General features: G+C 39.4%; 1 protein-coding gene across 2 annotated transcripts in view; it reads right to left on the bottom strand.

The window, feature by feature from the left end:
- Positions 1-17,659, bottom strand: part of LOC126284665 (elongator complex protein 4-like) — a 50,893-nt gene that overhangs the window by 19,961 nt on the left and 13,273 nt on the right. For both annotated transcript variants that reach the window (XR_007551521.1, XM_049983768.1), the window contains exon 6: positions 4,642-4,851. Coding sequence is in view for 1 of the 2 variants with exons in the window: in XM_049983768.1 (XP_049839725.1) it covers positions 4,642-4,851 (210 nt within the window). In the remaining variant the exon portion in view is untranslated. The remainder of the gene's footprint in view (positions 1-4,641; positions 4,852-17,659) is intronic.

Raw genomic sequence — 17,659 nt, 5'->3', positions numbered from 1 at the left:
CTGACTGCAAAACCACGTTCATGATGAACACTAACCTGTTGATGCTACGTACTGATGTGCTTGATGCTAGTACTGTAGAGCAATGAGTCGCATGTCAACACAAGCACCGAAGTCTACATTACCTTTCTTCAATTGGGCCAACTGGCGGTGACTCGAGGAAGTACAGTACATACTGATCAAACTAAAATGAGCTCTAACACGGAAATTAAGCGTTTCCGGACACATGTCCACATAACATCTTTTCTTTATTTTAGTGTGATGAATGTTTCCTGACAGTTTGGCCATACCTTTTTGTAACACCCTGTATACTGATTCAACACCAATGTTGGCTTAGATGCCAACACTCATCATTTTTTGAGAAAATGATGGCCAAAGTTTTGATGCATCTTCATCAGTGCTCTCCAAGTGTGTTGTTAGTACAGTAGCTAGAACCATATATTTAAATTTTTGTGCCCTGTGTCCCAAGCCTATCTAATGCTTTTTTAAGGGCCTCCAACTCCCAAAATTATTGGCTGGTTTCGAACCTAAGACCCCTTGATATCTACTGAAGGACGCTACCTCTAAACCGAAGGTTTGCCCAATTGGCGTACAACCAATTCATGTGCATACATGGTACGTGACTAATGAAGTAGCATCAAAACTTGGACCATAATTTGCTCAGAAACTATTGAGTTTTGGCACGTAAGCAAAAATAAGCATCTCTTTACTTTCACCCTGCCAAGTTTCAATTGTACTGCCTAAGTGTATGACAGGTTCCCCTTGTTAGACCTAGGTACTATTTTACCGAAACTAGCATCATTATATTCAAGTTGGATGACAGAAAATGCATTTTATTTAGAGTTTCCTGATGAGCCTGCTGATCTTGAAGGACACAATGCCCAGAAAAGGCAGGAAAACCTTCATAGTTGAATTCTCTGTTTATTTGGGCTGCTCTCAATGTCTTATCTTCAAGATCAGCAGACTCTCCATGAAATGTGTCTTCTCTAATATGTCTCAAGTGCAAACAATGCTGGATTCTGCAAAAGATAACCAAGGTCTAAAGAGACCAGGAATTTAAGAGATCTTGTATCTGTGTTGAAAATCATACATGGGCCAGAAGTGTCGCACTGTTAAAGAAAGATGTGATGAAAACAGATATCACACAAGACTAGTTCAGCCAGAAAAATTTTCTGTTACTAAAACAGTCTAGATATGGAACATGGTATGAACTACAGAGACCAAAATCCACATGTCCATCTCAATGTACTGGGAGTCCTTCATTTCAGAAGCAGCTGAAATGTATACAGCTAACAATGTAATTAACAATGACACAAGTGTTCAGTTCATTGAAACATGGAAACCAGCACTGGCAGTACTTAAAAATCGTTGGCTGCAGGCAAACAAATTCTGTTAGATAACACTGGTTCCATCGAATTAGGAAAGGATGGCAAAGTAAGTTTTCCATGCCCTTTCAAAGGAACCATCCCAAAATTTGAATGAAGTGATTTAGGGAAATAACGGAAAATCTAAATCAGGATGGTCCGATGTGGGTTTCAACCATCCTCCTACCGAATGCGCAAGTGCAGTATGCTAACCACTGCACCTCCTCACTTGGTCCAAAGGCAGGACAGCTACATTGCACAACTAAGATAATACAACCTGACATTACATCCAATAATTTTTCAAGCAGTTGTCATATTGGGAAATCCTCAAACAACAAGATACAGAAGCAGTTGTCACTATTTCACTTAGTCTCTCTCACCACTTCCCCAAATGTATCCCTAATTTTCTCTGATTTACTGCTCTTATTGCATCAAATGCATGGGAACACAATATATAGTATTATGACTGGTCTAATTCCCTATCAGTCAAATTTTTAAATGCTATGTTTATGGAATATAAACAAAAAGTAAGATGATAAATCAAACTAGAACATTTCAATTAAAAAAAAAAGTAAAATTGACATATAACTTAAGGTTTATACAAACATTAGAGATTCACTGTGGCTTTGTCTTGCTGGAACCTGGGAATAACCTGCAATAATCCCTTGTGGAAATTGCTGAACACAGAAGCAAAACCTCAAAGACACTTGTTGTATGCCTATCACAAACTACCACACAACACATATTCAGATCCCTTGCACATATCTGTTACTGTTGAATATTTGATAGCATGTGGAGTATTAACACAATTTTCAATTTTGCTGGAACACCTCATGTTCACTTTATTTACTTTTTTGCGCTCACATTTTGCTTCCTTCTTTCAGCTGTAAGTCAGTTATGTTTTACTTTCAACACTGTATGAGGACAAATAAAAGTGAAATATTGTTTCTTCCTTTGTTCAATTAGAGATCATCTAATGTATTTTTTCTTCAAACCGATTCATATGCCTTGTATAGCATTAAACATATTAATGAGTTTCAATAAGATGAATACAATTTTCATACCAAAAAATATTCGCCATCATATTTCTGGCAGATGAAATCAACTTTGCCTTTCTTCTTGCTGACCCCCCCCCCCCCCCCCCAAGTTTCCACCCATTTATTTGATTTTATTCCTGTTTCATTTATAGTGTGAAATGATTGATAAGTTCATCCACAGCAACAAGCCGAACACAAAACAGGTTCTTTTTTTTATGGTCCAAACATTACTAAGAAAGTCATATTTGCATTTGCCTTAAGTTTACACTCAAGAACTTCAGCATCCTTCTGGCACAATATTTTCTTAAGATAAATTTTTCACGTATAATGTAACGGAATCTTTTGTTTATGTATCTATGACATCAGCTATTTTATACTTAGTCGCCAATCATTCAGAAGAATATTCATTACTTTCCCAATGTTTACACTGTGGTAGCAGTTTCAACATGTCTTTCACTGGTACCATCTTCAGGGTAAGTTCAAATATGTTTGTGTTTAGGTGTCTATACTTCAACAAATCAAAATGGAGAATGTGATTCCTTAAAAATATCATCATCTTTGAATGAATTTCAATTGGTGATAAATTAACCAAAACAAAAATGTTGTTATAGGTGGTTACATAAACGAAGGTATTACAATGATAGCAATAATATAATAATGTGTGTAATGTTAAAATTGTTATTATTGTGGTAATACAATGGATGACAAAATTTCTATCGTTTACTGTGTTGTATCTTACACATCTACATCAACATCTGTACTCTGCAAATCACTGTGACATGCATGATAGATGGTATAGCCCACTGTACCAGTTATTAGGGTTTCTTCCTCTTCTCTTCAAATATGGAGTGTGGGTAGAATGAGTGACTGAAAATCTTGTCCTCAAAATCCCTGTATGAATGATACATAGGGGGTTGTAATATATTCCTAGAGTCATCATTTAAAGCCAATTCTTGAAACACTGTTAACAGACTTTCTTGGGATACTTTATGTTTATCTTCAAGAGTCGTCCAGTTCAGTTTCTTCAATCTCTGTGTGACACTTTGCCATGGATCAAATAGACCTGTTAACATTTGTGCTGCCCTTCTGTGTGTATGTTCAATATCCCCTATTCCCTGTTGGAACCACTCACATGACTGATAAGTATGCGACCTCCTTTGTAGGACTGATTGCACTTCCCCAGTATTCTGCCTATAAACCGAAGTATGCAACCTGCTTGACCCACAACTGAGCCATGTGATCATTCTACTTCATACCTCTACAATGCTTTACATCCATGTATTTGTATGAGCTGGCCAATTCCAATAGTGACTCATTGACATTATAGTCATAGGATATTACATTTTTTCATTTTGTGAAATGCACTATATCACATTTCTGAACATTTAAAGCAAGTTGCCAATCTTTGCACCATTTGGAAATCTTATCAGGGTCTGACTGAATATCTATGCAGCTTCTTTGAGACAATACTTCACAAAAGACAACTGCAACATCTACAAAAAGCCTGAGCTTACTATTAATACTGTCTGCAGGGTCCTTGATATACAATATGAACAGCACCAGCCCTGAATCACTTCTCTGGGGCACATGTGAAATTTCTTCTCTGTCTGAAGATGACTCTCCATCCAAGATAACATGCTATGCCCACCCTACCAAAAATTCCTCAATCCAGTCACAAATTTCACTTGATACCTTGTATGAAACACCTGTCACAACATAAAATAATTGTGATTCATACTCTGTGTGCCCAAAATTAATCACTTTTCTCTACTTCAATATAAGTTCAGCCCTTTACCTCACAGAATGAATAATATTTTATTGTCATGAATCTAGATGTCATATTACTGCCAAATACAGGATATTAAATACCTCACCTGTTGATATGAGTCATACATGATTTTGTTGCCTTGAAGCTCTCAAGTTTATTGCAGAATGAAAAGCAGATAGAAATACATGCAGAGAATACAATCTCTTATTTATGTGCTGGGTCAGATATTCACTAGGATTTAAGAAATTTGTGCTACTACTGTTTGAACCCCTACCTGTGTCTTTACCATGTGGCGCACTTTAGTCTGCATCATCTGAGGATGCATTATAAACTGACAGCAATTCACAACTAGCTACTGCCTCTCAGTCTTTTCTAGCCACTACAAAATTGCCCCCACTCACTTTCCAGGGAGGGCAGAAAGGATAGAAACCTAAGAATGACTAAACTGAAAAGTGTCAGAAATTTTGAGAGTTACCTGTATCACAAACTTCTTACGCCGTAAACGGAAGGCAAGGTCCAGGCTTTCAGGTATATGTGGAGCAAGTGTGTTGATGGCTGGAAGCTTACGAAGGTGAAGTAAGCCATTGTAATCACGTAGAGCAGGTAGAACATCACCTTCCCATGCCTCCAGTCTAACTACATAGTCCACCAAATGTTCAAATCTCTCCACTGCACCAGACACTGGCTGAAAAAACAAACAGCAGTTGCACATAAACTATCAGTGTGACAAACATGTTTACAATAAACTTGGTGTGACTACCACCATGTTATCAATTAGGATGAATGGGCACAGACCAGAAACACACAATATCCTGTTGTAAAGTGTGCTCTACAATGTGACAGTTGTGACCTCAGTGGCTGTTTCACCACATGTGCCATCTGGATTCTTCCCTCACACCAGTTCCTCAGAACTCCACAGGTGGGAACGGGCGTTACAACATGTCCTCTGTTCTCACACCTCACATGGCTTTAGTTAATGTTGATTTTTTCGGCCTCATCATTTCTTCCCAGTAACAATTCCTTTCTTCACTCCCTTTTAGTGTTCTGTATCTTTTATTTTCTAACCTGTCTATCTCCTCCCCATTTCTACCATGTATAATGCAGTTGCTTTCTAATCTTATTAACTATAGCATTATGTTTTGTCAGTAACCTCTAACATGCGTTTTACCCATCTTCCACTTATATGGTCACAGGTTTTCAGTTCCCAAAAATCAATCTTCACTTCTCATCCCATCTGGTAACTCTCCCCTGACCCGAGTTTCTGGGCAACTTTTCCATTACTCTCGCCATTTCCTACACTTAATCAATTCTTTTCTTTATCCCTATTCCTCCACCTTCAATTATGCTATCAGGAGGAGGTGCAACTGGCTTCAAAAGCTTGCACACTTCTTCAACTTTTGTTTACTGATGGAAAAAATCACAATATCAAAAAACAATTAATATAAGAGTAATGATATTTCGGGATTACATTTGTCTAAGTAATCAAAAAATGGCACAAGTGACCGCCAACTCCAGCATCTTGGGCCGGAATGCAAGCAGCAATCTAGATGGGGTGTGGAAGGGAGAGGGATAGGGATAGTAGTGTACGGGAGGGGGGGAGGGAGAGAGAGAGAGAGAGAGAGAGAGAGAGGAACAAACAATGAGAGGAGTGGGGAAAGAATGGTAGATGCATTGGTGGAGGACTGCAAATGAACAGGGTGGGAGACAAGAATGGGGAGGAGATGATAGGACATAGGAGGGGGAAACTGTCGAGTGGAGGGTGTGGGGACAGTATGTAATTATGGGAGTGGAGAATGTGATGTAAGGATAATTCCCATCTATGCAGTTCAAAAAAACTGGTGTTAAAGGGAAGGATCTAGATGTCTTGGGTAGTGAAGCAGACATTGAAATCAAGCCTGTTATGTTTACCTGCACGTCATGCCACAGGTTGCTTTTGACCACAGCTTGGCAGTGACCATTCATCCTAGTGGATATCTGGTTGGCAGTTATACCAACATAAAAAGGTGTGCAATGATTGCAGCAGAGCTGGCACATGACATGGCTGCTTTCACATTGTCTAAGTAATATATTTAAGTGATTAACAATGAGAGACAGCAAGTTAATGTAAGAGAGATAAGTCATTGCAAATGTGAGATGCTGGTACATTAACAACTGGTGTGAATGCCAGCATCATATTGTACAGGTGTCAGATGTCAGTTTGTGGAGTTCCACAACTGTTGCACTTGGTTGTTCGATAAGGAGATGGTTAATGCTGGTTGTGGATGACACTGCTGTTCTCAACCAATGGTGTCACATGTGTGCTCGATTGCAGACAGTTCTTGTGATCAAGCAGGCCAAGGGAACATGTCGACACACTGTAGAGCATGTTGAGCTACAACAGCTGTAGTATATCAATGAGAGTTATAATGTTGGAAAACACCCCTTGAAATGCTGTTCATGAATGGCAGCACAACAACGTGAATAATCAGATTGACATTCAAATTTGCAGTAAGGGTGTGTGGGATAACAACAAGAGTGCCCCTGCTGTCATATAAAATTGTACCCCTGACCATAGCTCCAGGTGTTGGTTCGGTTTGTCTAGCACACGGATAGTTTGGTTGCAGGCCCTCTGCAGGCCTCTTTCTAAATAACACATGGCCATCCCTGGCAGTGAGACAAAACCAGCTTTCTTCAAACAATAGAACAGACCTCCACCACGCCCTCCAATGAGCTCTCGCAAATGGTGGTGGTTTGGGGTCAGTGGAATGCATGCTACAGGGCACCTGGCTCAGAGCTGTCCTTGCGTAACCGATTTCAAACATTGTGTCACTGTGGTGCAGACTGCTGCTGAAATTGCTGCTGCAGTTGCAGTACAATGAGCCAAAGTCATTCGCTGAACACAAAGGTCTTCCCCCTCAACAGTGACACGTGGCCATTTAGAGACCTCCTTCGTGCAACCATATATACTTGTGACCACCACTGCCAGCAATCTTGTATAGTGGCTAAATTCCTGCTAACTCTTTCAGCAGTCTTGCAGATGGAACATCCAGCTTCTTGTAGCCCTATGACATGACCTAATACAAATTCAATGAAGTATTGATAAAGGGTTCATAATGACATCCATGACTAAAATCAGATCACCCTATCCAATCTCAAAGGTAACTTAAGTTCACAGGTATTACAGCTTGTATTTAAAATAAACCTGATTTGCATCCTCATAGTCGTACAACTAATGCCAGTAAAATTTGGACAGATATCATATTTTGGTTGTAGAAACATGCCTACCAATTTTCGTTTATGTTGCACAACTCCTCCTCGGTCCTGTGATTTTTTTTCCCCCCCATGTCAATGTTTGTGTTTTCCCCTGACGCCATTTAGTGAGTACATTTTTTATGTATCTACTTATATTATATATTCCAAAACTGATTATTTTCCCTATTTCTTGTTTAATCCTAAAGTACTGATAATTTAACTGCAAGTAATTCAGCTGTAATTTATTATGTTAGATGGCGGTCTACCCTTATTTGTCTTTCACTGCAGATTTTTTTTCTGATAAACTTGAAGAAACTTCCCCATAAGACAATAAAGTGATCCTACTATGATTGCTTATTAACAGTGTTAAATGTTAAATTTGGGTTTGGGAAAAAGATGGGGTGGGATAGGAGGGATCAAGTGACATAAGTAACTTAATTCTTAATACTACAGTTCATAAATTTCTACTCAGACAGCACAACACAAATATGAAATGTGCTACGTGCCAAAAAGAGTTAAGATTTTAGGTGGTCACTTCTACATTATTGAAGCTACCGCTTTCATTATTCTGTATAAGTTTGCAAAACATACTACACAGCTTACTTCTAGATTCCAGTCTGAGCATCATGCATCACGCAAAGAGACACACATCATGTTTTGTGTCCTTGCCTAATGGTCACCCAGGGTCCTCCAACTCCGATGAGATGATCCCACAATTGGCGGCCTAAGGTGAGGTGAGCACTAGGCAGTTCTCACAAGACTACGCGGCATGTGGTAGAAGCCACTCACAACATATACACAAGAGTGTGTAATTATACGATGTGCCCCATACTTAGGGGGCCACATCAGCCATTCCACTTCACATCATCTAGCAGCACTATTACTTCACCTCACAAAGACCTCCTATTGAAGTTGGCTTCTACCAGACTGCTGCTTTGGAAGCCTTTGTTAATTGTGTACAATGACTTAGAAGAATGACTTTCTAGTTAAACTACGATGTTCTGTTTTGGCTCCAGTGGACTTTGATTCAGCAAAGACAGGTTACGATTTACTTTACTTACTGTACTCTGTTTCAGTTGTAAATAAACAGAGTATTTGTTAAATAATGTTGAAGACATCACCATGCAAGTAAAAAAATGCACTATTTGTCACAAAAGTGCCACAGACCAAGCAAGGAGTAAGAAATGGGAGCAGGGCATTTCTAGACCACTATTTCTCTACCTCCGACCTGTAAAGAGGCACTGCTGGTTTATGTACACAACCAAAATTATATCTGCAGCACATCGATTTAATTAATTATTTACTTTATCACATTTAAATAAAATCTTGCAGCACAGAGAACAAAGGTTAATGTAATCTAATCCCAAAATACAAGCTAGTCTGCCCAGAAACCAGCAACAAGTGTAATTGTTTTTATGTACATAAAATTAATTGAAAAATGTTGCACACAGCTTTCTCATTTGACGCACTGACACACTCTTGGGGGTTCAGAAGCACACATTCTTCAGAACGGAGAAGGAAAGGGAATTTTTTGCATCTCAAGTACAGTTGAGAAAGACTCAAACTCCAGTAAGGGACACACAAAGCAAAGGCAGACAGGAAAAAATGCGGATAAAGAATAATGAAATAATAAACTATAAAGTTGGCGATATAGGTATTTCACTCAGCAAGCAGTAATTTAACTTGAAAAGCTATGATACATTAGCTTTGATAAATTCAACAATGTGTTGAAAAAACAGGGTGTCTACGTGGACAAGAAAAAAAAATTCCTGGATTTTTCCTGGATTTCCCGGTTAAAAACACAATTTCTCCCAGATGAAATTACATATAAAGTGGGTGAAAATACATCCGTGTTAAGCAACAGTATACTTTCCCTCGGGCTGTAAAACCTACCAGTCCTTTGAATAGTGAAGGTCTTATACCGGCTGAGGATGTCCCAGCACTTAAGGAAACAGGAAAAACAATGCTTTTGGAAAGATGTTTGGTGCGAGACAATATAGACAGATTTTATTTTCGTATTAGGAAAGTATATACACAAATTCCATAAGTTACAGCATGGTAGCTTCCGAAGCCTTAAAATAGAGATCGCTAGCGAATGATGGCAGTTATTCAGAGCACGAGGCCTGCGAGAAAGACAGGCCACGGCGCGTACGTTACGAACGTGGGCCGAAATCGCTTAACTCAGCAAAGTTTGTTTCTACACCGGTTAACATAACTAAATGTGTATGTACGAACGAGAATTGCATCGACTATTGGAATCCACTATTATTAGTCCTACAATGATAGGAAGTCCGTAAACCTACTAACAGACTCTAATTTGGCAATTAAAATCATACCAAAATGACTATCAGTTGTGTAAGGCACCACATCTTCTATGAAAGGAGAACTGTTACGAAGAAGAGACTAAATGCTGTAAACGAGCGGTTATACCATTTCTATCGAGAATTGATTTTAAATTTTACTGTACGAACAGTAATCAGTAAGACTTGCTAATGACGGATTCCAGTACAAGATGAAATTCTCATTAGTATGCACGCACCCGGTTGCGAGTTAACAGATTTAAATACGCATTTTGCTCACTGAGTTACGGGAACGAGCGAGCTGAGGCCGTTCTTCGTGACGTACGCGCCGCGACCTGTCTTTCTCGGGGGCTCGATCAGTGCATAATACATGTTATGTACTCAACCACTACCAACATCATTGTTAAGTAGCACGACCATACAAAGACGAAAGGTTAATGGGTTAAAGTAATGTAAGTACACTATATCTTCACGAAAAGCTGAACTTTCACATATAATATTGGGCATTAACAATGTTTTGCTGCTGTTTCTCGAAGGGCGTGGTTAGGCAGGAACCTAAGAATGCTTCGGAAACTAAACTGCTGTATTTGATGTATTTCATACATATACTTCCGTATTACTCAAACATGCAGTCCAAATGCCGATGCGAATCAAAGATCTTTCCAAAATGCGTTGTTTTTTGCTGGATTTCGTTTCCTAAAGTGCTCGGAAGTATAGAACCCCTAAACTTTCCATAAGCCGTTTTCCAATAACACTATTTAGTTTTTATTTCGTGATCATAGCTGTACCGATTTAGGAGAACCATTAAAAAGTTAGGTTTATACTTAGTTGTAGTCGGTGTCATGTTTTCTCGACGAGTGGTGCATCAACTTTTACATTGTTTTTATTCGAAACTCTGAATATACTGTACAACATTTAAACACCGGCTGACGTATGGCTGCGAGCACTCACAACAAGGTCTAGGGATCTTTGAGAGCATTCTGCGTTCTGCCTGACTGGGATTGGAGTGGCAATGAAGGATGGGACAGAATAGGAGTCACCATGGCGTCAGCTGGTCAATGCAAAGCGAACCAGTGACTGGATGAAGTGGGAAGAGACATCGCTGCGAGCTGAGGAGGCGAGGTGAGATGACCAAGCCAGCAATCTATCACACGAAAGACGAGCCATCGCTTTCAACAGCTAACATCGTTACATGCCTGTTCAAAATCCCAATACCGAGAAACGCCGTAATAATACAGCCGCTGTTACCATGATTATATACAAATAAAACAATTGCTGTTTATACATTCAATGCTAAAAACTATAACTTGGTATATGTAAAGAGAGAAAAAACGTCGAGACAGTATTACAGGAAAACACTATCTGGCAAATAAGTGGTAAAGAAAACATTACGTACGTTGGTCAATAATTAAAGAAGAAAAGTCTGGAGAAAGAGTCTTGAAATACGAGTTTATTGAGCCGAGTAGCATGTTCTTCAGATGATCATAGACTACCGTGTAGCTAGCACGTTTCGGGTTTTTTGTGCTCTATCTTTGCAACAAACATCAGCAAATACAGAAGCAGTTACTAGAGCGCACTCCGCAACATCAAAGTTCTCCAGCCATCGGATCACGTAAATCTTCAAGGGCAAACGTTCCGATTCAGTCCAAATATACAGAGCTAGTCTGGAATGGAAATCCTTAAATACGTTTTACATGGCATGTACAAACTGAATTATCATCCAGAGTGTTTCCTTTACTGCGGACTTGATTAGCAGAAAAATAAGTAGAGGGGGCTTGCAAGTATGTCAAAGAACAGCAAGAAAACATAACGTGAAGAAAACAATAACAGCTGAACAGGGTTTATTACGTTTCTAGGTACGGAGGGATACATGAAAAGCGATATTATCAATGTACTGGATGTCAAGTAAAACCATATTTTAAAATTAAGTGGGTAAACCATTCCCCTACAAGTAAATCAACATGTACGCTGCTACAAAATCTAGACTTTAAATTAAAATCGGTATATGTACAACAGAAGGTCTACCAAGTCCTAAAGCACTTCGGAAATTTTACACACAGTAGAGCGCCTCAGCTGTAAAGTAACTGGGAGGCCAAGTCATTCATAACCGGCAGACTTCATAACTTAGTAATCGTGGATGGGATACGAGAGTAAGCAACCAATAGCAGCTGATAGAAAGAGAAAGAGAGAGAGAGAGAGAGAGAGAGAGAGAGAGAGAGAGAGAGAGAGAGAGGAGAGGAGAGGAGAGGAGAGGAGAGGAGAGGAGAGGAGAGGAAGAGGAGGAGGAGGAGGAGGAGGAGCCTCATGGTAAGGACTGAGCTAGAACGAAAAGGTGGCGAAGCCTTCAGAACTTTGGTCGATGAGCGCGGTGACCTTAATATCTTTATAATTGAGGTGCTGTACTGTACATGTAAAATTAGCTAGAAACTTGCAACAGGTTACTGGAGTAAGACTTGTTGATATGTCTTGTCATTCATAGTTTCTTAAAGGGTCAACATACGCAGTGCTACTAATAATATCGTAATTAACGCCGATTGTTGCTTGGTAGAGGCACTGTTGTCAAACGTGCCTCGTTAGATTTTCAAATCACATAGTCTGTCAGTAATCAGTGTGCTTGGCTCACCTGTTGAATTCAGTCCAAGGCACTTGCGGGCCAAAATTTTATAAACTGACAAGGTAGGTAACACTCATTGTGTCATATTTCATTATGCTTAATAACGAGGTGCAGCCTTATTTACACCCATTGTTCTTCTTTCTCCAATAAAGGTTGCCCACCAACAACCACTGCGACTGCGCCATGTCGATTGGGTTTCAAAATAGCTGGCTTTCAGATCCAGCATTCGAGGACTGGTTGGTGAAAGTACCTACAGACCTTTATAGTGCTAAATGTGGATTATGTCCAGGGACCCTCATTAACATCCGTACTATGGGAATATCGGCTCTTACAAGTCACATGGCAAAATCCAAGAAGCACGTCGCGAAAGCAGCTGCCATGAGCAGCACAGCAAGTTTGTATGTCTACACCCGACTGGCGACGACCACTTCAACCCAGCAGACAGATTTTACTTCCACTACCACATCTGCGGATTCAGCTGAGTCAACAACAGTGGCGCTGGCCGCTGGAATTGTTGCGTCTCTGCAGAAGGATGTCACTGCAATGTCAAAACCTGTCGATAAACTGAGAGGAATTGATCGGATGACAATAAAGGACGAAGTAACAAAGGCGTAAATACTGTGGTGTTTGGAGTGCATCGTTTCACACAAGTCACTGCGTAGTTCTGCGAACGACGTGTTGCTTTTCTCCCCGACAGTGAAGTGGCCAAGAGCATGCGTTTACAAAAGGACAAAATCGATTATATCGTGCAATATGGACTAGCTCCCTTCTTTGGGTCTGAAATTAAATCTGACCTCGTAAACGCATCAAGGATTCTTGTTTGTTTTGACGAATCCTTAAACAAGGTATGCAAAAGAATCCAGATGGACATTTTAGTGCGTTATTGGGACATTAAAAAAAATTTAGTGTGCACCTGTTACTACGCATTGGCTTTTCTAGGCAGTTCGATGGCAGCTAAGCTACTCGAGTCCTTCAAGAAAAAAATTTCCGGCGAAGCAATGAAAAAACTTTTACAAGTATCGATGGATGGCCCTAACGTTCTTAAGGGAACTTAAAAATTTTTTGAAAGAAATTGAAGGAGTAGACACCGTTTTACTGGAAATTGGAACGTGTGGGCTTCACGTTGTTCACGGCGCCTTCAAGTCCGCAATTCAAGAAACACAGTGGATGATAATTCAGTTTTCACGTGCCTTGTACAATCTTTTTAAGGATGTCCCTGCCAGAAGAACTCTGTATATTTCGACAACGGAATCGGAACTATTTCCCTTAATGTTTTGCGCGATCCGATGGCTGGAGAATTTGTAACTTGCTGAGCGAGCTCTAGTAATGCTTCTGTTTCTGCGAATATTTGTTGGAAAACTGGAAGGAAAAAAAAAAAAGTGCAAGCTACATAGTAGTGGAGGATCACCTCAAGGACAAGCTACTTGGTACGAAAATTGCCTTTTTCAAGACTCTTGCTGGAGACTTGACACCTTTCCTAAAGGATTTCCAATCCGATTGGCCACTAGCACCATTCCTCCACTCTGCTTTGACAGAGATAATGGAGACAACGATGACACGATTTGTCCAGCCGACGAAGATCTCGCCGTCAGTTAATTTGGACAAAGAATCCAATCTTTTGGGTGTGAACCACGTAGAGATTGGGTTCACCGTCGTGAATGACTTCAGAAAGTGCAGGTCTCTCACAGCCCTTGAAATCGCTAAGTTCCGGAGAGAATGCAGAAGCGGAATGATCAAGCTTGTGTCAAAATTGATGGAGAAATCTCCCTTACACTTTAGGTTGACAAAAGCTGTAAGCTGTTTTGATCCCACAATAGCGTGCAGGGAGGCTGGTCCCAAAAGATTTCATTCCTTTATACAGATTTTGGTGGAGAGCAATGGGATGAACGGTGTATGTGCCGATAAAGCAGAAACGCAATACGCTTCTGTTGTAAAGAAGAATTGCAAAACAAAATTGGAAACATTCAACAAAATGGAGCAACGGCTGGATGAGTTCTGGATGAAATGTCTCAAGAACCAGAATGCAACGTGCCACGAGCTGCAGAAGGCAATGGAAATCGCGCTCACTTTGTTGCACGGTCAAGCAGCTGCGGAGCGAGGATTCTTGGTGAACAAAAGGTGCCTCTTCGAGAATATGAGGGAACAATCTGTAGTGAGCAGAACACTGGTGTACGACGCCGTCAAGACACAAGTGGAGTTCAAGGAATGCCTATAACAGAGTCCCTTATGCAGTCTGCAAGAAACTCACGAGATCGATATGCTGAAGACCTCAAAAATCGAAATGACGAGTCATCCAGGAAAAAGGATCATCTGACTAAAAGGAAGATTGTTGACGCAGAAATAAGACAGCTTAAAGAGAACAAGGCAAAACTTGAGGGGACCATTCAAAACGCTCAGATAGAGGGAGAATCTATTACAGAACGAATCAATGCTCTCGCACACAGCTCCAAGTGAGTTATTCTCCGAGATCAATTCCTAAATTACAGTATTTGTTATTAAACATGGTACTTCCTTCTAAATTATTTGTTTTATTTGTTGCATTGTCTAATAGTAATTAAAATGTGTCTTTAATAAAATGCTTTTTAAAACAAATGAATATGATAGCGTTATTTATTTTAAACTGCTAACTCCCACAGATGTTTAAATATACATTTCAAACAATAACTATCGTGATTAAAAAATATTTGAAAAATAAACCTAATTTAAGAAATTAAGTATTAAAATTTAGCAACACGAAAAACCGAAAAGAAAGGACTGTAAAAATGCAAAAAAATATTTTACGGAAAAATCTCTTATCATTCTACAACGAAAGACAGTAATTAAAGGTCTTTAACAACGATTAAACCGCAAGCTTTTGTATTTAAATAAAAAATAATAAAATCTGAAAAAATGAGGTATGGAAGAGGTAAAAGACATACTTGTCCTTACTGACAGCAAATTTTAGAGCGGGAATATAGTAGCTGCACTTGTCACAGGTTTTTGCTCTAAAACTTGACTAATTTCGTACGAGAGCAAGATACAGAAGTCGCGCTACCTGTCGCGTGACTGGTGCTGCCTTCTGTTGTCCATTTATAGGATAAGTTAGAAAGAAGTAGTAGTGAACGTTAGAGGTGTTCGGAGACGAAGATCCAATTCACCGGCAAAACAGTAGAAAAGAAGCGAACTGGTATTGCTCTGCATGCCTGAACACTTCGTCTTTTCTATACTACAGAAAAGTCGAAGTGCTCTGGCATGAAGAGACTTGTGACATTGCTCAGTAACACGTTATTCACTTTTTTTTGAAGGTCAGTTATACTTTTTGGCATCGATTGCATAATTTTTTATCTATGAAAGAATAACATTAAATATGAAAACTAACTTGAAGCTCGGTCTTTTTTTAATGTGTGTTACACGTTAAGTCATATCAAATACAAATGTGCGGTAAAATTTTAAATAGTGGCATAAATGACTTATCTTCTGGGCCCGAAATTTTTCAAATGGCTGATCAAGTGTTACTGGTACATTTTGAATGAGAGTTATAAAGCCCTGTGATTTAAGAAATTCACTGCACATTCTCACACGTAATACACATCATCTTGCGTGGAAATTTACTTTGAAAGTAACGCTTCTCAAGTCACTATTCGTAACATTTTCCAGTGATCTGTTAGAAATGTAAACAATTGCGACGCAAGCACATCGAATGCACATTAGTTGTTACGGACGTACTTCATAATCTTTGACCTAAAGCCTTTTGACACTTTTCGGTGTCGGCAAACTACTCTGTGCATTGTGTAAATTACTCATTTTCTACGCAACTAAACTTTTATTTTGGTGTTATTCTCTGATTAATGTTTCATTGCTGCAGTATTATTCAGCAGCAGTGGGCTAAAGTTCTTTGTCAGCGTACCAGATCTTACACGTCAAACCTACAAAAATGTAACTGAAATCTAAAAGAGTGAAAAATCCCGGAATTCTAAAAAATTCCCGAGTTTTTCCTGGATCTGTCCCGGATGAAAACATTCCCGGGTTTTTCCCGGATCTCCCGGGCCGTATACACCCTGAAAAATGATATAAGAAATCAATTTTAATGGCAAAGCAAGGTTTCCAGAAAGAGGAACACTTATTATGCAGAAAAATGTGGTTGGAGTTACGGAAAAGAATAGTAAACACTTCATGTGGAGTGTTTTTTGCTATGACTATGAAAGCTCGAAATTGAAGAAGAGAGAAAGAGTAAAAAATTGTAGCATTTGACATGTTTATTTGGAGGAGAATGGAGAAATAAAAATGGGTGGAGAACAGTGAAGAAACAGAAAGGGTAAAGGAACACAGAATCCTCTTAAACCCTTAAGAAATGAAAATCAAGCTGAGTGGGACACATACTCACAAGAAAAAGGAAATCGAACAGCTATCAAACATAAGAGTTGAAGGACAGAAGGAAATAGGAAGAAAAAGAATGAAAATGCTCGATGAAGTGGACTGCTAAGCAGTTAGCATGGAACAGGATCAGTTGTGGACAGCAGCTGTGTCAGGATCCTGCCTGTATGCTAAACACCTTATGGTGATTATCTCGCTCAAGATGCATAGTACCTCCTAAATTTTATACACATTTTAAGGAGCTCATAAGCTTTGTATGACAGAGGAGAATTTTGTGAATACAATAATGCAGAATAAGACAAGACATCTCTTTTTTCTATGAGAGCTATAAATTGCTACAGATGTTACCAATTTACAGTTGGCAGCCCTAAATTGCCAGTTGACATCTGGCGTTACTGCAGCAATAAAAGCCTACCTGAAGAAGGGCACTATGTGCCTGAAACCAGTTAACGAAATAATTTATTTATTTGGCCTTTAAATATGTCTGCTTGTGTTTGTGTATGTGCGGATGGATATATGTGTGTGTGTGTGTGTGTGTGTGTGTGTACGAGTGTACACCTGTCCTTTTTTCCCCCCCAAGGGAAGTCTTTCTGCTCCCGGGATTGGAATGACTCCTTGACTCCTTACCCTCTCTCTTAAAACCCACTTCCTTTCGTCTTTCCCTCTCCTTCCTGAAGAAGCAACCATCGGTTGCGAAAGCTAGTAATTCTGTGTGTGTTTTGTTCATTGTGCCTGTCTGCCGGCGCTTTCCCGCTTGGTAAGTCTTGAAATCTTTGTTTTTAATATATTTTTCCCATATGGAAGTTTCTTTCTATTTTATATTTATTTATTTATTTTTTCTTCCATGCAACTGGTTGCTGATTATTTCAATGTATAAAACTACGGTCGTTGAAGATGGATAAAACAGTAAACACATGTTAACTCTATAAATGAAAAAGATGAAGTTTCTGTCAGTACATATGACTGAATAAATGTATTGAAGAATAGTACTGCTA

Source organism: Schistocerca gregaria, chromosome 8, assembly GCF_023897955.1.
Source record: "Schistocerca gregaria isolate iqSchGreg1 chromosome 8, iqSchGreg1.2, whole genome shotgun sequence".
Taxonomy (NCBI): domain Eukaryota; kingdom Metazoa; phylum Arthropoda; class Insecta; order Orthoptera; family Acrididae; genus Schistocerca; species Schistocerca gregaria.
The sequence above is the reverse complement of the archived record's forward strand: the minus strand, read 5'-3'. Positions and strand labels throughout refer to the sequence as shown.